Here is a 25,118-nt window from a genome sequence, read left to right as displayed (position 1 = left end):
GGGGATGAGGATATTCGAGACGTATTCTTCCTTGGTCTGTGGAGATGTACAGCACTTATTAGCTGTACTAGACCTCAAAGGGGAAAAATCTAGACGCTTAACCTTCATAATCTTCTAAAGAAATTTCGACACTTAACCCTCGTCTGACGCTTAAAGCTTCATGACCTTTGACTTTCATCTCCCCACAGCTCCCCCACCCCTGCTCTGCCCCATGCTCTGCCCCTCCACCCCTAATCTGGTAGCTAGCCGTCAGTCTACTCAGACTCTGTGAGTTCGTTGCTTTAGATCAAGCGTGTGAGATAGTCGAGGATTTGCCTTTCTGTGCCCAGCTTACCTCACTCAATGTTTTCCCGTTAAGTGACTGCTGGCTAGTATGCATTTATTTTGAGGATCCTTCCTCTTCCTTGCCACTTCTAAATTTCCCATAATTCGTACTCTTTCTTTTTTTTTTCAATTTTTTATTAGGTATTTTCTTCATTACATTTCAAATGCTATCCCGAAAGTCCCCTATACCCTCACCCACCCTGCTCCCCTACCCACCCACTCCCACTTCTTGGCCCTGGCATTCCCCTGTACTGGGGCAAATAAAGTTTGCAAGACCAAGGGGCCTGCCTCTCTTCCCAATGATGGCCGACTAGGCCATCTTCTGCTACATATGCAGCTAGAGACACGAGCTCTGGGGGTATTGGTTAGTTCATATTGTTGTTCCACATATAGCGTACTCTTTCTCTTAGTTGAACTTTTTCTCCTTCAGGTGGAGCGAGAGGAAGCTGGGAGTCCACTGCTGCTATGACTCCTCACTGGCACAAGGTGACACTGTTGAGGTTGAATCCTGCACCATCCAGTGTTAGAAGCCCTGAAACTCCTTGAAGGCCTGGAGATTAAGATTCGAAGCTCCCACTCCGAATATGCAGACCCCTGCAACTTCCCCATGTCGGAAACTTGACTGTATAGTTTGTAGTAGTGGGGAACTGTGTTCATGCTTTCCCCCAAAAAAGAATCAGAAAAAAAAAAAATTAACAATTTGAGATATGGTGGTACACAGTTTTAACCCCAGCAGGGGTGTCTCTGTGAGCTCAAGGTTAGCATAAGCGACATAAGGAGTTTCAGAGCAGCCAGGACTACACAGAGAGAACCTGTCTGAAAAAAGGAGGAGATGGAGAAGAGTTTGTGGCTGTACTGGCTAGTTTTGTGTCAACTTGACACAGCTGGAGTTATTACAGAGAAAGGAGCTTCAGTTGAGGAAATGCCTCCATGAGATCCAACTGTATTAGTGATCAAGGGGGAAAGACCCCTTGTGTGTGGGACCATCTCTGGGCTGGTAGTCTTGGGTTCTATAAGAGAACAGGCTGAGCAAGCCAGGGGAAGCAAGCCAGTAAAGAACATCCCTCCATGGCCTCTGCATCAGCTCCTGCTTCCTGACCTGCTTGAGTTCCAGTCCTGACTTCCTTGGTGATGAACAGCAGTATGGAAGTGTAAGCCGAATAAACCTTTTCCTCCCCAACTTGCTTCTTGGTCATGATGTTTGTGCAGGAATAGAAGCCCTGACTAAGACAGTGGCCATCCTGGGCTACGGAGCTAGTTCAGGCTGAGTCGGAGCTGCAGGCAACTTTGTCTCGGAAACAAAGACTCATGGATTCGCTTTAAGGGAGGATTAGATTTAACGGAGGGTCAGCTGTGAAAAGCACGTTGCAGTTGCAGTTGGCAAAGCATGGGCAAACACTGACTTGATTAGTACTAGACCCACCAAACCGGAGCAGCACTAAGCAATGGATCCTGAATATATAAAGAGCCCTGAGAAACTGAGAAAATAAAAGCCAAAACCTGGGGGAAGGGGGCTGCAGAGATGGCTTGGTGGTTAAGAACACTTGCTGCTCTTGAAAAGGACCGTGGTTTAGTTCTCAGCTCCCACATGGCAGCTCACAACCATCTAAAACTCCAGTTCCAGAGTAGTCAATACCCCTTTCTGGCACCATCCAAACACCTATACACATAAAACAATTTAAAAATTTTTAAAGGTTAAAGAAATCAAAACCTTGAGTAAGAATAAACATACCATGAAAAAGAACAAACTAGAATGAATATAGACCAACATGGATTTATCCTTTTAGAGAATGCTCTTAAGTTTCTATATGAGAAAGTGTTACAGAGTTTGTGACCCCTGAGAAAAGACCATAGACCCAATCCAATTATAATTAACAGGTTTACTGATTCGCTGCCACTAGGATAACCAATCTCTGAGTCAAATTTGAGATTGCCATGAAGGAATGGTTTGGGACTTCAATATCTATGCAAGCAAGCAAAAATTGTTCTGTTCTACCAGGTTAAATGATTAAAGCAACTCAAAACAATATTTGGGTATCTGTGCAAGTTACAGAAAAAAAAAGCAGTTAGTCATATCATTATAAGTAGATAGTCACGGCTGTACATTTCTGGGTATGTGGGAGGAGTCACTCAGTCAGGGTTACTGGGAACTTAACTTCCAGGGATTGTGACAAATGGCTGGTGAGACAGAGACAAATGGCTGGTAGGTACCAAAATGAATGTCTAGCATAAAATAGAGCTTCTTTAGTCATTAACACTAAATCTAAAAAGATGAAATTGGGCAATTTGAAGCTAAAAATAACGAAACTCCAAAGCTGTGATGGATCTAGAATGTCATGGGCAATTCAGTGAAGTGTGCTCAAGGCTCAGGACTCATGGCTCAGGGCTTGGGCTCAGGGCATGTCCTCCTATGGCATTTTTTTTTAAAACAGGGTTTTACCTTATAGCTACAGTTGAACTTGGAATTCACTATCTATCTCAGGCAAGCTTCTTGGCAACCCTCCTGCCTTTTTTTTGCTTTTGTGTCTTACTAAGTTACCTAGTCTGGTCTTGAACCCATTCTGTAGTCCAGGCAGAGAGTGGACTTGTGAATCTCTTCCTCCTTAGCTTCTTAGCCTAAGAAGCTAAGGTTAAAGAGTTCTGCCACTAGGTCAGACTATGTCTGAGCTCCATCCCTGGCCTACCCTGCCCCCAGTTTTGAGATAGGTTCTCACTAAGTAGCCAGTCCAGGCTGGTCTTCAACTTGTTTATGATTCTCTTGCCTCAGTCTCCCAAGTGCTGGGGTCATGGGCATGGGCTGCCGTGTTCAGCTACAAGATATGACGATTTTTTTTTTTTTTTCTTTTTTCCGGAGCTGAGGACCGAACCCAGGGCCTTGGGCTTGCTAGGCAAGCACTTTACCACTGAGCTAAATCCCCAACCCCGATATGACGATTTTTTTTTTTTTTTTTTTTTTTTTTTTTTTTTTTTGGTTTTTCGAGACAGGGTTTCTCTGTAGTCTTGGCTGTCCTGGAACTCACTTTGTAGACCAGGCTGGCCTCGAACTCAGAAATCCACCTGTCTCTGCCTCCCAAGTGCTAGGATTAAAGGCGTGTGCCACCACCGCCCGGCGACGATTTTTTAATTGTGTGTGTGTTCACAGGTGTGTACATGCCACAGCACACCTGTGAAGGTCAGAGGACGACTCTTGGGGGTCAGCTTTTGCCTTCTACCTTGTCAAGATATGGTCTTTTTTATTTCTGCCATTGCCTGGTTCACTTCAAGCTGGCTGGCCCATTGCTTTTACTTGGGTTCTGGGGGCTGAACTCAGGCTGTTAGACTTGTATAGCTAGTACTTTTACCTTCTGAGGCATTTTCCTAGCTTGAGAGCTAAGACATTTATTCACTCACTTAAGTATTTTTGCAAGACTGACAATTGAATCCAAACCTGCACACTAGATAAGCACTCTATCACTGACTGATCTGTAGCTCCAGCCCCCCCCCCAAAGGTCCCCCCTTTTTTGAGACAGAGTCTCTCCACATAGCCCTGGCTGTCCTGGAACTCAGTGTATAAACAAGGCTAGACTTGAACTCACAAAAATCCATCTGCTTCTGCCTCCCTAGGGCTGTGACTAAAATTTTATACTCAATACACTTGGCTCTAAGATATTCTTGATGTCCTTAAATATGTTGGTATCTGTGAGGGCTGCTCTTGGATGTCAACCTGAATACATCTGGAATTAACTAAAACTCAAAGATGACTGGGTGCACATGTAAGGAATTTTTGCCTAATTAAATCATTTGGAGTGGGAAGATCCACTTCTAGTCTGGATCTTTGATGTGGGAAGACACATCATTAATGCAGATCTTTTCAGGTGGGTAGATCCACCTCAAATCTGGGCCATACCTTCTGCTGCCAGTCTATAAAAAGGACCTGGAAGAAGAAAGCTTTTCTCTTTGCCTGCTTGCCCTCACTCTCACAAGAACAACCCTTCACTGGCATCAGAGCTGACTTCTTTGGGATTCTAATGTACACTGAAGACCTGCTGAGACATCCAGCCTCATGGACTGAACAACTACTGGATTCTTGGGCCTTCCATTGGTAGACAACCACTACTGGACTAGCTGGAAGCTAGTTGGACATCCTATAAAGCCATTATAATATTTTTTTTGCTTTTGTTTTTCCAGACAGGGTTTCTCTGGATAGCCCTGGCTGTCCTGGAACTCACTCTGTAGACCAGGCTGGCCTCGAACTCAGAAATCTGCCTGCCTCTGCCTCCTGAGTGCTGAGATTAAAGGCGTGTGCCACCACGCCCAGCTCTCTAATAAATTTTTGTCTATTTACCTATATCTATGTGTAGATATAGACATACATATATAAATTTATTCTCTAAGTTCTGTTCCTTTTGAGAACACTGACTAATATAGTACAAAGTTATAAAAGCTTAAAAAAAAATACAGCTACCTAGGCAGTCGTGGCGTGCACTTGAGAGGCAGAGGCAGGTGGATCACGAAATTTGAGGCCAGCCTGGTCTGCAGAATAAGTTTCAGAACAGTCAGGGATACACACAGAGAAACCCTGTCTTAAAAAAACAAAAATAAGTCGGGCGTGGTGGCGCACACCTTTAATCCCAGCACTCGGGAGGCAGAGGCAGGCGGATTTCTGAGTTCGAGGCCAGTCTGGTCTACAAAGTGAGCTCCAGGACATCCAGAGCTATAAAGAGAAACCCTGTCTCAAAAAAAAACCAAAACCAAACCAAACCAAAGCAAAAAACAAAACAAAACAAAAAATAAATAAATAAAATAGAAAATACAGCTTATTGCTATCCACGCCTCCCCCACAAGTGGGAGGTCAGCCCCAGGTGGCAGAAAAGACAGGAACCTTCCTGAGGACCAGCTTTCATGTTTGTACTAGGATTCATTCAAGCTTCCAGAGGAAGGAGACACCTAATAGTCCTAGCCACTATGACACCTGTGCTTCCAGCACAGCACGATAACCCTAATTAGATTCAAGGTCCACTGAACAAGAGGCAAACCATTCCTGGAGTTGAAAGTGTAGCTAACTACTCGGGGCTAGCGGAGTCACAGGTCTTGGAGGAGAATTTACAACCACTACTTTACTAAATGAGGCATTTGTCTTTATGCCCACAGATAGCATAGTCTGAACCCCTCATCAAGGACACCTTTCTTTGCAAAAGGCAGAGAGTGGTACAGAAAGTAACAACCAACAAAAATGTAGAGTCGTGGGAGGCAGAGGAAGGCAGAAAGATCTCTGTGAACTTGAGCCTTACCTGGTCTACTACACAGTGAGACCTTGTCCAAAACAAAACCAACCAAATCAAACAAAAAGAACGAAGAGGAAAACAACACACAGTGTGAGCAGTTAACATCCTGTAGGTGCCTCAACAAAACTTGCTAAGTACAGAAACTGATAACAATTGTTTTGCAAGGAAGGAAACTGGGGGTTGGAGGGTTTTTTTTGTCTTTTTCTTATTTTTAACTGTGTGTTTGTGTGATATGTTCAGGTGCCCACAGAGGCCAGGGGTGTCAGGTGCTGGAGTTACAGGTGGTTGCAAGCCCCCAGTGTGGGTTCTAGGAATCCACTAGGTCTTTTAAAATACTAGGCTATATCTCTCCAGCCGTAGAGACTTACTCTTCAGTATACACCTTGATATACCAAGTGGTTTTATTAACAAGTCCTGCCAACAATGTGTAAGCACTAGAAGTGACAACATGGACCCAGATCCTCACAGAGAAGTTAGGTGACTTACCATAAGTCATACAGGCAGGATATACATACATCTGTTAATTTCAGAGCCCTAGCAATCAAGGATTATGCTACTGGGCCTAAACAAGAGTGATTTGGCACTCTAAACAGCAATTCAGCACAGTGAGAAAGTCACTATATATTTTTTTAAGGACCATGGCTTGCTCTGTCTGACCTCTATTATCACGAACTCCAAGGGATCATCTGATATAGGATTTTGGTTGTCTTGTGCAGGATGGTTGACATACATGGGAATACCAAGTTTGGGGATCCTTTTATTTAGAATATCAAGAAAAAGAATCTCAATCTCTTTTAAAGTCATTGAGAGTTCTACGTGAGCATTTGGGGGTGAGGAAGGGTTTGGGGGCACTTGGCCGCCTTAGTGAGTAGTGGGAGTATTCCCGGGGGCCACTAACGCCTGGCTGCTGCTCCCTGTGAAAGTGCATGATTGGCGGAAGGTTTTCTGGGCCTGGGTCAGATTGCGAATCCGCCGCTGCTGCTGGAGCCAGTACAGCATCTCCACTTTGTCCTGCTTCATCTTCTTCAGATAGCTCCGCCCCTTGAAGGTCACTGGCTCCCCAAAGACTGACTCTATCCTTTCCAACAAGGAAACCAAATTAGATTCCATTCGATTGAGCTTCCTTTGGAGATAGCTACGGAACCGATTCTCCTCCAGTAACCGATTCATCAACAAATCAGGCTTTTGGAAGAAACGATTGGGATCAGAGGCTTGTTGCTCAAACCACTCCAGTCTTCCTAGCAACGACTCCCTCTTTTGAATGGGCTTCAGGACCTGCTCCCAAGCCTTGATCAATGCTGGTAGCTGTTGCAGGCGTGCATTGGAGCTGTATTTAATAACCATGTCTAGCCGATTCTGTTCAGGGACTTCCAACATGACCCACAGTCGTTTGAGACGCTGCTGCAAGTTATGAATGTAGGCTCTCCCAGGTCCTGAGCCATCCTCTATCACTGAGCTCCAATCCCATTTTCCTTGCATGAACTCTAGCTCTTCATCTTGCAGCAGGGGAGGGGGTTGCTGAATATCTAGGTACTCTTGGACAGGGACTGGTACCTCCACAGGAGCCTCTTTTTCATACATTTGGAAGATGACGTGGAGGAAATCCGACTCCTGAAAGGAGAGGTACTTGAAGTAGTCCTCTGAAGACACCGAGGGTTTCAGCCAATTCATCCATACACCGTGTCTGTTTGGTCGCTTGTCCCAGCTTTTGTGCCTTGGGAGTAATGTGAGAGAGGGCACCTTCTCAGGGACTGGCTTCGGAGTGCTTGTTCTTCTGGAGTAAAATCCAACCAGATTACGGTTGATGATTGGCATATGTTTATCTTGGTGTAGAAAAGATGAGGCCAAGTAGGAGGACCAATCTTTATCTGCTGAAGGCTCAATTTGGTCTCCTTCCTCAAAAGATAAGTGACTAACAGAGACTCGGCTCATCAACTCCTTGTAGACCTCTCCGGTGGTGTTCCCAACAAGACGATCCGCATCCATTTCTTCAATGGCTTTACCATCCAGTTCCCCAGTCAGATGGTTGTATAGGACTCCAGCCCCCTCAACGTGGAAAGAGTCGTTAAAGTATCTTTCAGAGAGTTGCACAGTAGCTACCTGGACTATAACTTGATCATGTACCTTCAAAGCAACAGTGACTGGCTGTGGGTGTAGTGGGATGATTCTCGGGGGTTGGAGATCCCACTTTCCGGAGGCTTCTTCCTCCTGCAGGCTTTTGATCATTTGCTGCAGTTTCTCTAGGTGGTGCTGGGCAGTTAGGCGCCGGGTAAGGACCCCGAGGAGGGGAGGCAGGCCAGAGTCCAGCAGGGAGTATCGACTCCACTCCATTCTCATGATCTTCATTTTCTGCTTCAGATCCTCAGCCACTATGTCCCGGAATGGCAGTGGTTTACTCTCTGAAGCCAAGATCAGCGGGGTGAGGGGATGAGGAGAGGGAGGAAGAAGGCACAACTCATCTGCCAGACTCCACCCCTCATGAAGACAAGGCATGGACTGGCCCCTTTGGAGCCAGGAATGGACTGGTGAGGTGGGGAATTGGTGACTCTCACTGCTGGGAGAATGACTAGGCAGTGGTACCATCGGTGAGGGTCTCGATTCAATTTCTTTATCCTTTATCATGGAGGGCACCCAGAGGAGCTGCTGTCTACTCTTCAGCTGGGGGATGGATTTCAACTCTTCCACTGGATCAGGTTCGGGCTCACTGGGGAAATCATATGGGCGGCTGAGTTGGACAAGGTAGTTCAGGTTGAGGCTAGAGCACGGCATGTGGTCTAAGCCAGTGCTGTGAGGCCAGGGGATTGGACAGAGCTTGAAAGTCCCAGGGGGACAGGGAGGAGGACGCAATTTGACTATGCCTCCCTGGGCGTGCTTTAAATTTAGCAGGGTCTGAAAATCAGCCAGCAGACAGCGATAGACATCAGGACTGGTGAGGAAAACTGTGCAATCCCTGGCAAGGTTTACTGCCAACCGGCTGAGGGTGGCTGATTCAGTGAAGACCCTTCTAGAGGTCGGCAGGGTCACCAGCAGGTGCAGGTAGCGTACGAAGAGCTGCTCACTACTGATCAGCACGTAGGACTCGAGCCGCTGCCGCAGCTTCTGGTTGTTTTCGTAGTCCAGAATGGGTTCTATAGGAGGTTCCCGCCAGTTGCACTTCAGCTCTTCTAGAATAACCTCAGTGAGACGAAGTCGGTCCTTGGCAGTTACTCGTGCCGCCCGCCCGCTGCTTGCTAGCCGCTTGGACACTTGGCGGCACAGCGGCCCAACTTTCAGCTTCGCCAGCGGGATGGATTGCAAGGGCGTGGCATCTTGAGAGGGGCGCTTCGGAGGCTCTGGAGGAGGCTTCGCCTTGCTGGGGAAGAGCGACAGCGGACTCAGCAACCGGTGGTAAATCGGCTTGAGGTCAGGTTCCTGACTGTGTGGTTCCATCTTTACCAGGTGGTTCCGGCTGAGCGGGTAGAGGACGCCAAATGGTTACTAAGGAAACTGCATCAATGCGCCTGCGCAGCCGGTAGCACTACCGGACAGCTCAGAGGCCTCAGCCTAGGGAGCGCACGCGCCAAGGAGGTGGAGCTAAGGGCGGCCTCCGAGACTCCGCCCATCCCACAAAGTAGAGTTGTGTTGGTCTCTGGACCCTACCGGTTCGGTGCGGCCTAGGCAGTGACAACAGCTAGGATGGCTTCGAAGTCGGGGGACGGTGGGACTGTGTGTGCGGTGAGTGAAAGCTTCATGTGGAGCCTCGCATAACTTCAGCCCTTGGGGTGATCAATATCTTGGGAAGCCAGGAAAGAACAGGCTCCTGGGGAGGTGAAATTCCGGGGTTAGGACGGAGATGCCCCTCACGGGAGGGGGGTTGGTGGTAAAGACCGCGATCCTGGAATGTTCATGAGATAATAAAGGAGGAATTTGAAGAGAAGTCAAGTGCAATGTGTGCAAAGAGACATAGGGGATGAGGTGGCGAGTAAGGATCATGTCTGACATGTGCCCTGGCCTTGCTTCCCTTACAGTTGGAGTTTGCAGTGCAGATGAGTTGTCAGAGCTGTGTGGATGCTGTGCACAAGACCCTGAAAGGGGTGGCAGGTAAGAGTAGACAATCTTTCTGGGATCAGCCAGGGGTTTGTGTTTAGCCGTATTCCGGTTGCATAGATGCAGAAAGAATGAAAGGAAGTTTCTCAGAGTCCGGGAGATGCAGAGCCTAGAGTATAGGCCTCAAGCTTTGCCTAGCCAGAGCTTTCTTCTAGTACAAACTGCCTGTCCAGCTGCTGAACAGCATGGAACTAGCCAGAGTATAGAGCACTTCCTACCAAGGGCATTCTAGAGGGGGAGGGGGGCGGGCATTTGAGGTCTGGCTTGGGAAATAGAACAGTTCTGAGAAAGCAGACAACATCCCTGGCCCAATTCAGGGACTTTAAGCCAGGAGGTCTGCAGGTGGGTGACCTGGCAGAAGAGGAAAGATATGAAAGGCAGAGTCATTTTCCTGACGCTAGAAACTGGCTGTTTTGGATTCTGTTAAATGTTCATTCAACCTTTCAGCCAGTATAGATTAGACACTGGGGGTTTCTGAGGGAAAATGTTTACCCCTATGCTTAGGTAAAGATCGTATAAGCTTTGGCAAAGGAGCGCTCCTAGAACACTTCCTTGGGAAGCCATGGTGGCAAAGGGAAAGAAGGAGATGAGAGTCTGAAGCCAGGACACTGGCAGGGGTGGGGTGGGGAACCCCAGTGCGTATAGTTCCACAGATGTACAGCTTCGTGCTTATTTTCTGTGTTTCTGTTTCTTCAGTGTTTGAACAGTGTTCATAGCTCAGTGTTGTCATGAGGAGTGAATTAGTTGATACAAGTCTTGAGCCTGTAGTGAGAGCCCACTCAATTTCAGGGGATTGTAAGAGGAAAGAGGAGAAAAGCTTACAGGCAAAGGTGGGGTTTTAGGAGGACGATTGAGGGGACTGATTGTTTTGTTTTATTTTGAGATAAGGTCTTTCTCCACATAGCCCTGGCTTTCCTGGAACTCACTATGTAGGCCAGGCTGGCCTGCAGTTCACAGAGATCTGCTTACCTTTACCCCCGAGTGCTGAGATGAAAGTTGTGCGTGCGTGCGTGCGCCACCACACCTGACCTGGAACTATTATTTGATTTATTATTAGTGAGTGTGTGCATGATGTGCTTGGAGGAGGGCTTGTGCATGTGGAGGTCAAGAACAACTCCAGAGCTGGTTCTCTGCTTCCAGCTGTCTTGTGTAGCATGAACAGTTCACCCAGGGCTGGAGAGATGACTTAGCAACTAAGAGCACTAACTGCTCTTCCAGAGGTCCTGAGTTCAATTTCCAGCAATCATCTGTAGTGGGATCTGATGCCCTCTCTGGTGTGTATGTACTCACATACATAAAATTAATAATTTTTTTAAAAAAGCACAAAAAGAAACAAAAAACAAAAAACCCAAACAAACCAAAAAGCAGAACCAAACCCGAAAAGTTCATCCGTTAAGCCATCTGCCTGGCTTGGGATGATTTTTTTTTTTTAGGTTTATTTTTAAAATCTGTTTTATTTAATATGTACGGGTGTTTTGCGTGCCTGTGTCTGTGAACCATGTGTTTGCCAGGGGCAAGGAAGATGGCTGAGTCAGTAGAAGTGATAGCTGCATCAGTGTGAGAGTCCAGTTCAGATTGCCAGCACCTGTGTCTATGCCAGACTGGCGTGGCAGACAGACCGCCTGTGGTCCCAGCCCTCAGAAGATAGACACAGGGATCCCAGGGCAAGCTGGCTAGCTAGACTAACCAAATCAGTGAGCTCTGGGTTCAAGTGACAGAACCTGCCTCAGCATAACAGGTGGAGAGCAATTAAGGAAGACAGGTGGACACCACACTCGGGAACATGCGTGCATACTCCACACATATACACACACTCAAGAACATGCGTGCATACTCCACACATATACACACACTCAAGAACATGCGTGCATACTCCACACATATACACACCAATACATACATACATACACACATACATACCATCTCCTTGGCTTCTATGTGGACAGCTATTAAAACAGCGGTTCTTAACCCACATGGGTCAAGACCCCTTTGGTGTTTGCCCAAGACCATTGTAAAACACAGATTTTACATTACGATTCATAATGGTAGCAAAATTATGTTATGAAGAAGCAACAGTGGTTGGGGATCACCGTAACATGGGGGACTGTGTTAAAGGGTCACAGCATTAGGAAGGTTGAGAATCACTGGACTAAAGAAAGAAAACAGGAAGTCCATAGAGCGGGTTCAGGAGCAGGCTCAGGAGAAGTGAGGTGTCTAGGATAAGTGATGAGGCCTGATTGTGTTTTGCATACACAGCAGATATGGGTCCTGATGGTCTGGCCTGGCATAGCGTGGATTCCCAGACCCAAGATCTCCCAGGAGGAGCTGATTTTGTGCTCTGGATGTGGGAGGGCCAGAGTAGAATGTTCCTGTGACTCTCCCCTTTAGAATTGCCCACCTCACTCTGAAACAGAAGGAGGAGGGGCTTCCAGTAGTGCAGCAGGTGGTCTGTTTGGCAGGTGGATCTTGGAGTATAGCCAAGCCAGCCTTTAGTGAGGGCTCATGGAGAAAAAACAGAAGGCGCAGTTACTGTAGGGCAAATGTGAAGGACTTCAGGGACAAGCTCCTCCCATGACCTTTGGAAGGAGAATAAAGCTCGCTTTCCTGAGTCTTAGGCAACTCTCCCTCTCAGTGTATTCTGTAAACTGAAACTCTCCTGCTCAGCTAGGAAAAAACAAGTTGATTTCACTTACTGAGACCAGAAAACATGGTTATCTGAAGTCTCCTTTTGGTGACTAAGAAGCCTACGGAGGCCTTAAAATTGCTCTGTTTCAACCAAAGTCCCACCTGACTGTTTCCCCAGCACGAATGCTCCATGGAAAAACTTTGCCTGGAATATGTTACTTTTTGGTGGAATGGCTCCAACTCTATCAGATCTTCTTCACTTACCATTCCAAAACACAGTTTAAGCAAACCTGGCTTCCACAGTATGGCCCTTCCCTGCCCTGAAAGCTGTTTTGGGCTTGTAATCCTAGCACTGGAGAGGCTGAGATAGAGTGTGAATTCAAGGCCAACTTGAATTACAAATTGAGACCATGTTTCAAAAACAGGTGTGTAGCTAAGAGATGGTTCAGGGGTTCAGAGTGCTACCGGTCTTGAGGGGACCTGTTTGGTTCCCAGCTCCATGTCAGGAGGCACAGTTACAGTAACTTTAGCTTCGGGTGGTTTGATGCTTTCTTACGGACTCCACAAGCATCCGCACTCGCATACACACCCACTCCAACATACACATAAATACATAATAAAAATAAAGTAAGCCTAGGTGCTAGAGAGGCGGCTCAAGAGTTATGAGCAGTGGCTGCTCTTCTAAAGGACCCAGGTTCCGTTTCTAGCATCCTGGCTCTCAACTGTCTGTAACTCCAGTTCCAAGGGATCTAATGCTTTCTTCTAATCTCCACAGGCACCAGGCATATGTGGTGCACAGACATGTGTGCAGGCAAAACACCCACATTCAAAAAATAAAAAAATATATTAAAAGTCATAATTCGGGACTGGTGAGATGGCTCAGTGGGTAAGAGCACCCGACTGCTCTTCCAAAGGTCCCGAGTTCAAGTCCCAGCAACCACATGGTGGCTCACAACCATCTGTAATGAGGTCTGACTCCTCCTTCTGGAGTGTCTGAAGACAGCTACAGTGTACTTACATATAATAAATAAATAAATAATAAATCTTCTTTAAAAAGTCATAATTCAGAATAATATTGGCATTCGTTATGTAAAAATATTTCCATGAGAATGTAAGAATTATCTCATAGGACACACACCGAGGTTACTTCAAGGATTTCAAAGGTAATAGTACTTTATTGGCGCTTTGATCTGACACACTTACTTTAAATTTGACCCCTGTGGACCACACATAGTTCCAGTCCTCACTGAGTTGACAGCCTAGTGAGGAAGCAATGGATGGAGTGTCATCAGAGGAGAGTGCGTGTGCTCAGCTCTAGAGTGAGCGCAGTGGACAGTGTGTGTGTGTGTCGGTGCTGGTCAGGGAGCCCCAGGAAGCGTGGGTGAGGTCTTTCTACCATGAGTAGAAGGTTTGAGCTAATTGTTTTTGCTCTATAGCTAGGCTGCCTGGACTGAGTTCCAGTTCTGCAACCTGTATACTTTCCATACATTGCTACATTGTTCTGTGCCATGATAGCCTTATCTGTAAAATAAATTCCCTGAACATGAAATGCAACAGTCCAGCCAGGCGTGGTGGTGCACGCCTTTAATCCCAGCACTCGGGAGGCAGAGGCAGGCGGATTTCTGAGTTCTAGGCCAGCCTGGTCTACAGAGTGAGTTCTAGGATAGCCAGGGCTACACAGAGAAACCCTGTTCGAAAAACAAAAACAAAAACAAAAACAAAACAAAACAAAACAAAAAAATACCACACCCAAGTTCTTAATACTAGAAGGAAGCTTCCAGGTTTACCTCTGGCCATATAAAGCTTTGCAGAAATGGGGACAGGAAAACGCGGTGCTACCAACATGCGGTGCCAGTCCTCTGCTGACCCCTCCCCTCTGTCCCCGCCAGGTGTCCAGAATGTGGACGTTCAGTTGGAGAACCAGATGGTGTTGGTGCAGACGACTCTGCCCAGCCAGGAGGTACAAGCACTCCTGGAAAGCACAGGGAGGCAGGCTGTACTCAAGGGTATGGGCAGTAGCCAATTACGTAAGTGACTGCTTATAGTCTTGGCCTTGGCCTTTGGGGTTGGAGCTCTGGAGCAAGAACTGGTTTCAAGCTAAGCAGAGGAGTCTCAGTCGGGCTGGGCTGGGCTTTGGGGAGTCAGGAGAGTTATGTGAGATTCCTTCCCTGCTCTTCCTGAGCCACTGAAAGGAATGGATGTTGTTCCCTTTGAACAAGAGTAAGACCACTACCCAAATTCTTTTAGTCAAATTAGATAAGCTTCCCCACCGTCCCCCACTAGACAAGACTATTTCCCTTAAAGCAGGGTTTGAGAAAATAGCATTGAACATAGGAAAACGTGGGGCTTATATAGCCAAGCAAAACCAACTAACCAACCAAACAAACAAACAGAACAACCCTATAAGGTTAGGATTTCCAAGAGTTTTTGGCAACTTGGCAGAATATCTCAAAATTATTTAGCAGAGTGTCCTATCTTTTCAGGGAGGAGGTTAGGGTATAGGGGGTGGGAACATGTTAAATTCCAGAAGATATGTCAAGACATGGTTAAACCCAAGTTTTACAGAAAGCAGGAATGAACTTATTTTGACCTTGTAACCCGATGGCTTTTAATTTGACAATGCCATCAGGCTGGTCCATTAGGGTGAGATGGAAAGACAGTGAGCATTTCCTGCCTTGCAGAGAATCTGGGAGCAGCAGTGGCCATTCTGGAGGGCTGTGGCTCCATACAGGGGGTGGTCCGCTTCCTACAGCTATCCTCTGAACTCTGCTTGATTGAGGGAACCATCGACGGCCTAGAGCCTGGGCTGCATGGACTCCATGTGCATCAGTATGGGGACCTTACGAGGGACTGCAATAGGTAAGGCATCCTTAACATCCCTGCAGTGTCTTCAGCTACACACGTTCACATCCTGTCCTCACGAGGAGGGCGCATATACCCAGTGTGCAGATTAGGAAACTGAGGCTTAGAGATGTTACATGGCATATGAAAGGCTTCAGAGGATGCAAATCAACATCTGAGATACAGGGTGACTCCTGGACACAGGGAAGGAAGGGGCCCTGTGTCTAGTGGTGTCTTCTGTAATATGATTGGTTGTTTACTCCTCGGCATCTCCTGAGGCAGAAACTCACAGAAGACACAATCCCCATGCTTAGTTTCTATGCTTTCCGCCCTAATCTTGGTACAGAATAGGTCTGTTTGTTGACTAAAGGAATGAGTGAATGAATGAATGAAGAACAAAGGTAGTCAGAGAAGAGAGTCTACACATGATTATTTGGATACCTATCTGCTACTTTTCATCCTTAGCTGTGGGGACCATTTTAACCCTGATGGAGCATCTCATGGGGGTCCTCAGGACACTGATCGGGTAAGTGTAGGTTTGGGCTGGGTTTGGGCATAGAGAGAAACCAGGGACTCAGAGGTAAGCAGTCAGTTCTAGGGCCTTGCACTGTGATTCCTTTATGTGTGGGTCTTTCCTTGCATCTGATGTTGATTAGCTTAGCAATTTTACTTGATAAGTCTTGTGATCAGGGCCCTAGGGATACAATACTGTACACTCCAGTGCCTGCCCTAAGGAAGCTCAGTCTAGCAGGGGAAATTCCATGGTCATGTAGAAAAATACTCTTAGCAGGGACCCTTGGGGCTCCTTTCTTTTCTGTTTTTCCTCTTTGTCCCCTTTGTCCCTTCTCCCCTCAGCCCTTTCTTTTCTTGTACTAGGCATGGAGCCTGAGGCTGCACGCATGCTCAGCAGTGCTCTGCCAGGGAGCTGTGTTTCTGTAACGATGAGGTTTCCTCTGTAGAATTCTTTTCCTGTCTTCAGGGAGTTCCTGCCACATTAGTGGTCTTTGTCTTAAGAGAGTAGTACGTCTGTACTGTTAATTATTCAATTGCTTGATTGAGCAGGAAGGTCACAGTGGAGCACAGAGGTAATGAGCATGATGGTAGTCTGAAAACAGAGAAACAGAAGTCATAGGAAGAGGACTGACAAAATCCAGCCCTCATGGACATTTCCCTGTGGATCCATTTCCTCTAACAAAGCCCCACCCCCTTCACCACCTCCCAGTAATGGCAGCATATCTCGAATCCATCAAGGGATTAGTGCATTGATTGTGTCAAAGCCTTCACGGTTTACACATCCAGAAATGTGCTTTACAAATCTCCCGGTGGTCGCCAGTTCAATCAAATTGATAGTTAAGATTAGCCATCACAAGAACATTGCTTTTGTGCTCAGAGACTTTCTGTTCCCTGGTGCTCTTGTGAGACCTCTCTCAGAGCAGTGCATCTCCTGCCTGTACTTGGAGTTAAGCCCTAAAATGAGTTCTCATTCTGAAAGCTAGAGAAAACACACTTCCTTCTTAGATCCTCGCAGGACTCCAGAGTTTGTTTTAATTTTCTATCATTTTTGTTCATTTGTTTGAGATAGTATCTCAGGTAGCCCAGACTGGCCTCAAAATCATTACATAATGAAGGATGGCCTTGAAGTTTTGGTCTTCCTTCCTCTATCTCTCAAATGTTGAGATGATAGGCAAAAGTCACGGTATCCTGCTTTCTATCTCGATGTCAATCCACAACTTCCGGGCATAAAATTAGTGGAATCTTGGTACAAGCTAGGCATCCCAATCCAGTAGAATTGTGGTACAATTTGAACATTGCTATCTGCAGGCCTGAGATCAAGTGTTCCAAACTCTGAGATTCTATTAAGAGGTTTTTTTTTTTTTTGTTTTTGTTTTTGTTTTTCGAGACAGGGTTTCTCTGTATAGCCCTGGCTGTCCTGAAACTCACTTTACTTAGACCAGGCTTGGCCTTGAACTCAGAAATCCGCCTGCCTCTGCCTCCCGAGTGCTGGGATCAAAGGCGTGCGCCACCACACCTGGCTAAGAGTTTATTTTTAATTAAGAGTACTCAATCAGTAAAGTGTATGCAAATGTTCTAGAACTGTGGGTCTAGAGAGATGGTTGGATAGTTAGAGTGCTTGCTGGTCTTTGAGAGATTAAATTCAGTTCCCAGCAGTCATGTTGGGTGGCTCGCAATTGACTGTAAATTCCAAATCCAAGGGATCCCACACCGTCTTCTGGCTTCCACAGGCGCCCATCCACAATGTGTGGCACACATATCTAGAAACATAGACATATGAAGAAAATAAAAATAACTCGGTAGAGCTGGGCATTGTGGTACATATTTTTAGTCCTAGCATTTGGGAGACAACAGAAAGCGGAGCGCTGTGGGCTCAAATCTAGCCTGATCCACATGGTGAGTGAGTTCTAGGCCAACCGAGGATGAGAACTTGTCTCAAAACAGTTTTTAAAGAAAATACTCTAGAATAAAACAGAACTAAGCACCACCACCAGTAGAGTGCACAGAAATAAGACACACTGGTGCTGAATATTTCATAGCCTGTGTGTGTCTGTCCTTCCTTTCCTTTATGTTTTTTTTTGAGACAGGGTTTCTCTGTGTAGCCCTGGCTGTTCTGGAACTCACTCTGTAGACCATGCTGGCCTCAAACTCAGAAATTTGCCTGCCTCTGCCTCCCAAGTGCTGAAATGAAAGGTGTGTGCACTACGTGTTTCTTTTCTTTTTAATTAACTAATTAATTAACATCTCAAACACTGGCTCCCCCTTCGTGGTACCCCTCTCACAGAGTCCCTTCCCCTCCCCTCTTCCTTTCTCCTGTGAGAGTGTGCCCGCTTCCCTGTATCCCCCACCCCTGGCACATCATTTCTGCCAGATTAGGCACATCCTCTCCAACTGAGGCCAGGCAGGGCATCTCTGTTGGCGAATTGATACCACAGTCAGGCTACAGCTTTAGGGAGAGTCTTTGCCCCAGTCGTTAGGGGACCCACATGGAGACTGAGCTGCATGTCTGCTACATAATGTGCCGAGGGCCTCGTTCCAACCTGTGTGTGCTCTTTGGTTGGTAGCTCAGTCTCTGAGTGTTCCCGAGGGTCTAGGTTAGTTGACTCTGTTGGGCTTTCTGGGGGGGTTCCTATCCCTTGCCTATGTTTCTTAATGCATCTAACTCATCTTTTAGGCTTTTAACAGCTCTTTTCTTTTCTAATGGTCAAAGCACCCCCTCTCTGCTCTGAGGTGGGATAGACCTGTCCTTTTGAATGGTCCATTGCACAGCGTCACACTTCTGCTCAGTGTGTAAGTGATGTTGCCTTGAATTTAATTCCACTAATATTGGGGCATAAAGTGACATCTTGTTATTATTGTTGGGGTCTGGGAATTGCCACTCAAATTATACGAATACCAATCTCAATTAAGCAAGAATCGTTTATTGAACTCACTGGACGTCCAGGTCCACAAGAAGGAAAAACCTAATTGTGGCACTGGTCTGTGTGCTCAGGGCAGGCTTTTTATAGGGAAACCAAGTTCAAAAGTTAGAATGCAAGCAGTGAAGAGGTACAGTATGTTTGGTTACCTAGGCAACGTATTATCAGCTAACTTTTAAAGCTGATTGATCCTGAGTGAGGTAAGAGGTGGATAGATGATGAGCAGGGGAATTTTAGAACATTGACATAACAGGATACAAGTGATTCAACCATAACTTTTTGGCTTATTAGTAGCATTATTCAGTATCAGAGTAATAACTGTGAACTTAATTTCACCTTGCGAGGAACATGGAGTCTGAATGCAAAATGGCTACATTTATGTTGAAAGGAGCAGGCCTCAACAGTTATCTTCCAGTTTTTCTGGGACAGATACCTGGGTGCCTCTGGCTCAGTCTCTTGGAGCCTGAGTTATTACAGAGTTCAACATGGGAAAGGTCTGTTTCCCCAGTGGCATCGGCAGTTGGCAGTGTTGCAGTTGGCAGTGTTGCTGTTGGCTCGGGTCCTTGGCTAGACAACAGTCCTTTGATATGTGAGCCTCTCCCTGGAGCAGCTCGCCACACATAAGCTGGTGTCTCCCAGGACACAAGAGAGTAAGAGTGCATCCGACATGGTGTTGTGTCAGGCCAGTGGCTCTCATGTCTGGGTTCTAGTCTGGAAAGGCATCTTGGAAACCTGGAAGAGAAGAGGGGGGCTAGGCGGCGCGAGAGAGAGACGTAACCAAGACGGTCAGTCTGATCAAGGTTCAATTTTACTATTTCTGACACTCAGTTATAAAGCAGGGGAAGGGACCCGATTCCCGCCAAATCATCTAGGAGTAAAGTTGCAGGTGAACACGTGATAGCTCTGGAACAGCTAGAAGGCAGGCAGCGGCAGTGGGAGTGGCAGGACGATAGGGCGGCAAGCTCCGCCCAGATGCTCGAACACTGAAACCTGAGCAAACAGGTTTCAGGCTGGGGAGGGGAGGTTACACATGGAAAAAAGGTTAATGCTGTAATCTAATCCAGGAAATGATACTCGCTCCAGTCCATACAAAAGTGGGTAGATCACACCACACAGAGTCCGAGCAGAGGGAGGCGTCCATAGGCTCTCTGCCTCCTTGGGTTTTGAAGGGTGATGATGAGCTCTGCGTGTGGACAGGCTGAGGCAGGTTGGCAGCGTTGGCAGAAGAAAGCATCTAAGTCACAACTGAGCAGAAGTGTTCCTAAAAGGCAGAAGACGGCCTGGGGACGTGTGTCCTCACCCTCACACCCTACATGGCACAGGGGATCAGAAGTGACCAAGGAAACAAAACCAAAGAGGATTGTCCCAGTGATAGCAACACATGGCTGTAGACATAGCATTTGGGAAGTAGAAACAGGAAGATTAGGAGTTTAAGGCCAGCCTTGGCTACATTGCAAATTCATGGCTACCCGGGGTTATATGTGACCTTGTCTCTAAAACAAAAACTAAAACTAAATAACCTACCCACAAAGCAAAACAGGGGGTAAAGACATTTGTTGCCAGGTCTGACAACCTGAGTTTGACCCCAGCAACCTACATGACACATGGAGAGAACTGTCTCCTGTAAGCTGTTGTCTGATTTCCATATGCTCATGTCGCGCACACACACACACACACACACACACGCGCGCGCACACACACACACACACACGCACACGCGCACACACACACGCACACACACACACACGCGCACACACACACGCACACACACACAGACACAGACACACACACACACAGGCACACACACACGCACACACACACGCACACACGCACACACACGCACGTGCACACACGCACGCACGCGCACACACACGTACACACGCACACACGCACACACGCACACACACACACGCGCGCACACACGCACACACACACACCCCAAATAGGTAAAAAGTAAGTACATGAATAAATGTAAAAATAAAAAACCAGTTATGTATGTAGTCTGCTTGCAGAGCATATAGAGTACGTATGACTCTAAAATTATTAATTCTTTTAAACCATTTGAGCCATCTCTCTAGAAGATGAAGTAAGAAATGAATAAGAATATAGTAACATAGCATAGGGTTAGCAGGTTTCTTCTTCATCCAGACGGCATTAGGATCAGCACCCAAGCCTGGCTGTCTCTTGCATACCTGCTAACAGTGTCTCAGGTCCCATCCATCACCTCCCTTAGTCCTCTGAAGCATCAAGGAGACTTGCCATGCTCTATGTGAAACCCTCTTGGTTCCCCAGGACCCAAGAGTATACTAGCATCCTGCAGACATGAAGGCTCCTGACCAGGTCTACCTGCTGTGTATTTAGGGAGGGATTGAAAAGGCTGCCTTTCCCTAATTCCTTTTCAAGATCATGCCTTCAGTCACTCTACTTGGCTTGTTCTTCAGCTCCAGAAACAGTTGGCAAGGTCCCTGTCATCTTCTCCACCTTTGGCTCTCCACCATTTAAGTCTTTAGCATAGGGCATTGTGACAAAACACACAACAAAATAAAACAAATCAACAACAACAAAACAGGTGCCAGCTGTGTCAGCTGTGCCTAGAGACAAGATGAAATTGAAGCCAAATTTCTGTTTGTTTGTTTGTTTGTTGTTTCTTGAGACAGGATTTGTCTGTGTATCCCTGGCTGTCCTGGACTCACCAGGCTGGCCTTGAACTTTAGAGATTTGTGTGCCTCCCAGTGCTGGGATTAAAGGCGTATACCACTATGACTGCAGAAGGCACTGACATTCTTCACTGCTCAGCAGTGAGACTGTGGGGACCAGCTCACCCGAGGCCAGGCATCGGTGTCTGCTCATGAATTAAGTTGGGAATGCTTGATTTGTACAGATGTAGGTGTCTGAGGCTCACTACTTGGTTCCTGTCACCTCAAAACTCATTGTCACTTCCCCTCATTGTGCTCTAATGACCTGTTTCATATTGTAGGCTCTTCAAAGCAGGGCATTGTATATAATGCTCACTGCCTGGCAGAATGCCTTATGTTGTGTGTGTGTGTATGTTTATGTGCACTTATGAGTACACACCCACACACCTACACACCAGAGGTTGACTTTGGCTATCTATCTTTATTGCTCTTCATTTTAATTTGAGACAGGGTCTCTTCACTGAAATTGAAGCTTGCTGTTTTCACTAGACTTGCTGACCAGTATGAGCCCCCAGGATCTGTCTCTGTAACCCTAGCACTGGGATTATGGGCATGTACCTCCACACTCAGCTTTCATCTCCATGCTGGGAATCTGAGCTCTTGCCCCGAATACTTTCATGACCTCCACTAAGCCATCTCCCCAGCCCTATGGCTTTTTTTTTTTTACCTTCTCGGGAGAAGTAGGCAAAGCCATCTCTTTGCCCACCCTCTCATATTTCTCCCCTTTTGTTCCTTGAGGCTGGGAGTTAGAAAAAGAATGCTTGCTGGGTGTGGTGGCGCACGCCTTTAATCCCAGCACTTGGGAAGCAGAGGCAGGTGGATTTCCGAGTTCGAGGCCAGCCTGGTCTACAAAGTGAGTTCCAGGATAGCCTGGGCTACACAGAGAAACCCTGTCTCAAAAAAAAAAAAAAAAAAAAAAAGAAAAAAAAAAAAGAAAAAAGAATGCGTAAGCCTCAGGGAATGGAGGCTGGCCTAGGGATCCCAGAGCTCCTGAACATTTGGGCTTAGGAAGCGACAGGAGCTCAGCTGACTGGGGATGGAAACCAAGCTTGGCAGTAGGCTTGTAGGAAAAGAGGTTGAGTCTGACTGGGAATGCTGGGTCTTTGCAGCGTGGTGGCTTTCTGCCCAGGATTTCACTCCTAGGAAAAGGAGTGACTGGTGACCTCTTGAGTCTGTAACTTTTTCTTTCCCCTATGGGGTCTCATTTCAGCACCGGGGAGATCTGGGCAATGTCCGGGCTGAAGCTGGTGGCCGAGCTACCTTCCGGATAGAGGATAAACAGCTGAAGGTGAGATGGGAAGAGTGTGGGGACCCTCCTCGCAGGACAATGGAGACGAGGCTGTTGTTTCCCTTCAAAGGTGTGGGATGTGATTGGCCGCAGCCTGGTTATCGATGAGGGGGAAGATGACCTGGGCCGGGGAGGCCATCCCTTATCCAAGATCACAGGGAATTCTGGGAAGAGGTGAGTTATGCCACCCCCAACAGGAGGCAGTGATATGCCAGTGAGGCACATGGAAGCCTGAGGAGGCCTAGAAGAGCCTTTTGCTGATCACACATCCTTCCACAGGTTGGCCTGTGGCATCATTGCACGCTCTGCCGGCCTTTTCCAGAACCCCAAGCAGATCTGCTCCTGTGATGGCCTCACTATCTGGGAGGAGCGAGGCCGGCCCATTGCCGGTCAAGGCCGAAAGGACTCAGCCCAACCCCCAGCTCACCTCTAAACAGAGCCTCATGTCAGGTTATTTGGTCCTCGTAGCTGAACATCTTCTTGCAGAGGGAGCTGCGGGCCCTTGCTTGTACAGGCCTAAGTACAGGGCAGATAAGTGCTGTAGCCTGAACAAATTAAATTGTTACTTTCATATGGCATTCTGTGTCTCTGTGTTCTTTATTGGGCCTGGTGAGTAGAATTTCTCTGCTGTCTCTACCCAGAACCACCCCTTGGCTTTGGTACCAAATGAACTTTAAGTCTACATATATCCTGAGTAGTCCTCATCCTCTTTGAAGTCATTATAAAGGACCATAGCAGTCACATGTCTGTGTGTGATCTCCCTGGGTCCTTCTCTAATAATGAATAGAACTAAAAGAACTCTTGACCTTTCCTGGGCCCCATGTCTCCAAGAAATCAAGGGTCTAGCATCAGGTCCCATGGAAGGACTAGGGAAACCACAGTGGCCCTTTTTTTCCCTCTCTTGTCAACTGAGTATCAGAAGAAAGCCGAGCCAAAAAGACACAGAATGAAGCAGATGCTCGGAGAGAACCTGAGAGCTGCTGCAAAGTTCTGGCTACCCTGCAGTCCTCAAGTTGGGTCACTGTAGAGCCAGTTTCTTCCTGTCCTGAGATTCAAGAGGTGCACTTATGTCCCCCGGCAATGCATATCCCTTCTCTTTTAAGAACTTAATTTGTCTTGAGTTGATTTATTTTATTCATTTTGTGTGTACATGTTGTGCCTGGCTATATGCATGCAGGTTTGCATGTGTATTTGCATACATGTTGTCATGGTTTGAATATTCTTGACTCAGGGAGTGGCATTATTTAGGTATGGCCTTGTTGAGTAAGTGTGTCACTGTGGGCATGGGCTTTAAGACCCTAACCCTAGTTGCCTGGAAGTCAGTCTTCTACTTGCAGCCTTCAGATGAAGATGTAGAACTCTCAGCTCCTCCTGCATGCCTGCCTAGATGCTGCCATGTTCCTACCTTGACAATACTGTACTGAACCTCTGAACCTGTAAGACAGCCAATTAAATGTTGTCATTTTTAAGGCTTGCCTTGGGCTCAGTGGTTAAGAGCACTAACTGCTCTTCTGATGGTCCTGAGTTCAAATCCCAGCAACCACATGCTGGCTCACAACCATCTGTACTATACATCAAATAAATAAAATAAATCTTTTTTGTTTTGTTTTTGATTTTGGTGTTTTTTGAGTTTGTTTGTTTGTTTCAAGACAGGGTTTCTCTATATAGCCCTGTCCGTCTTGGAACTCACTCTGTAGATCAGGCTGGCCTCGAACTCAGAAATCTGCCTGCCTCTGCCTCACAAGTGCTGGGATTAAAGTCATGTGCCACCATTGCCCGACATAAATCTTAAAAAAAAATTTTTAAAAAGGCCGGGCATGGTGGCACATGCCTTTAATCCCAGCACTTGGGAGGCAGAGGCAGGTGGATTTGAGTTTAAGGCTAGCCTGGTCTACAGAGTGAGTTTCAGGACAGCCAGGGCTACACAGAGAAACCCTGTCTTGAAAAAAAACCAAACAAACAAAAAAACAAAACAAAAACCAACCCTCCCCCCCCCTCAAAAAAAAAAAAAAAAAAGACTTGCCTTCATCATGGTGTCTGTTCACAGCAGTAAAATCCTAAGACAGAGGTTGGTACCAGGAGTGGGGTATTGCTGTGATAGGCCTGAATGTGCTTTTGCTGGGAAGAATGTGGATTTGGGGACTTTGGATTTGAAAGTGGTAGAATGCTTTAAATGGGGCTTAATGGGCCATACTAGTAGGAATATGGAAGACTTCGTTGCTGAGAGTAATTTGTACTGTGCAGACCTGGCCCAAGAGGTTTCAGAGGAGAATTTCAGTATGTGGCATAGAGACTGTTTATGGCATTTTGGTGAAGAATGTGTTGCTTTTTGCCCTTGTCTGAAGAGCCTACCTGAGGCTAAGGTAAAGTGATTTAAAAGGAAGTCTCGAAAAAAGCCCAGCAGAAATTTTATTCTCTGGTTAAATATCATGAAGAACATTTTGTACAAGCGTAGCAAGCTTAGAAAGGAAAAATATAAAATATATAGTTCAGGTATTAAAGGGGGCACCAGAAAGTGAAATGGAGCTAAATCCTGTGTTCAAGGATATTAAATTCAATTAAG

The 25,118-nt window shown here is 46.6% G+C and overlaps 2 protein-coding genes across 3 annotated transcripts; one reads left to right on the top strand and one right to left on the bottom strand.

Annotated features, from left to right (window-relative positions):
• Positions 1-5,970: 5,970 nt before the first annotated feature.
• Ccdc87 (coiled-coil domain containing 87) lies at positions 5,971-9,133 on the bottom strand. The gene has a single exon (NM_207268.3). It carries the CDS (start codon positions 9,015-9,017, stop codon positions 6,450-6,452), a length of 2,568 nt encoding a protein of 855 aa, NP_997151.2. The 5' UTR covers positions 9,018-9,133; the 3' UTR covers positions 5,971-6,449.
• A 9-nt stretch (positions 9,134-9,142) lies between these two features.
• On the top strand, positions 9,143-23,133 carry Ccs (copper chaperone for superoxide dismutase). 2 transcript variants are annotated; one of them, NM_016892.3, is made up of 8 exons: positions 9,177-9,302; positions 9,596-9,668; positions 14,189-14,326; positions 14,981-15,158; positions 15,606-15,666; positions 22,478-22,555; positions 22,626-22,729; positions 22,835-23,133. In NM_016892.3, the coding sequence occupies exons 1-8, from the start codon at positions 9,264-9,266 to the stop codon at positions 22,986-22,988; spliced, it is 825 nt and encodes a 274-aa protein (NP_058588.1). In that variant the 5' UTR covers positions 9,177-9,263; the 3' UTR covers positions 22,989-23,133. The 2 variants fall into 2 exon arrangements, 1 of the variants encoding a protein (NP_058588.1); XR_003952739.1 differs by lacking the exon at positions 15,606-15,666 and having other exon boundaries at positions 9,143-9,302; positions 22,835-23,128.
• The last annotated feature ends 1,985 nt before the right edge of the window (positions 23,134-25,118 follow it).

This window comes from Mus musculus, chromosome 19 (genome assembly GCF_000001635.26).
Source record: "Mus musculus strain C57BL/6J chromosome 19, GRCm38.p6 C57BL/6J".
Lineage (NCBI taxonomy): Eukaryota > Metazoa > Chordata > Mammalia > Rodentia > Muridae > Mus > Mus musculus.
This window is presented reverse-complemented; position numbering and strand designations above follow the sequence as displayed.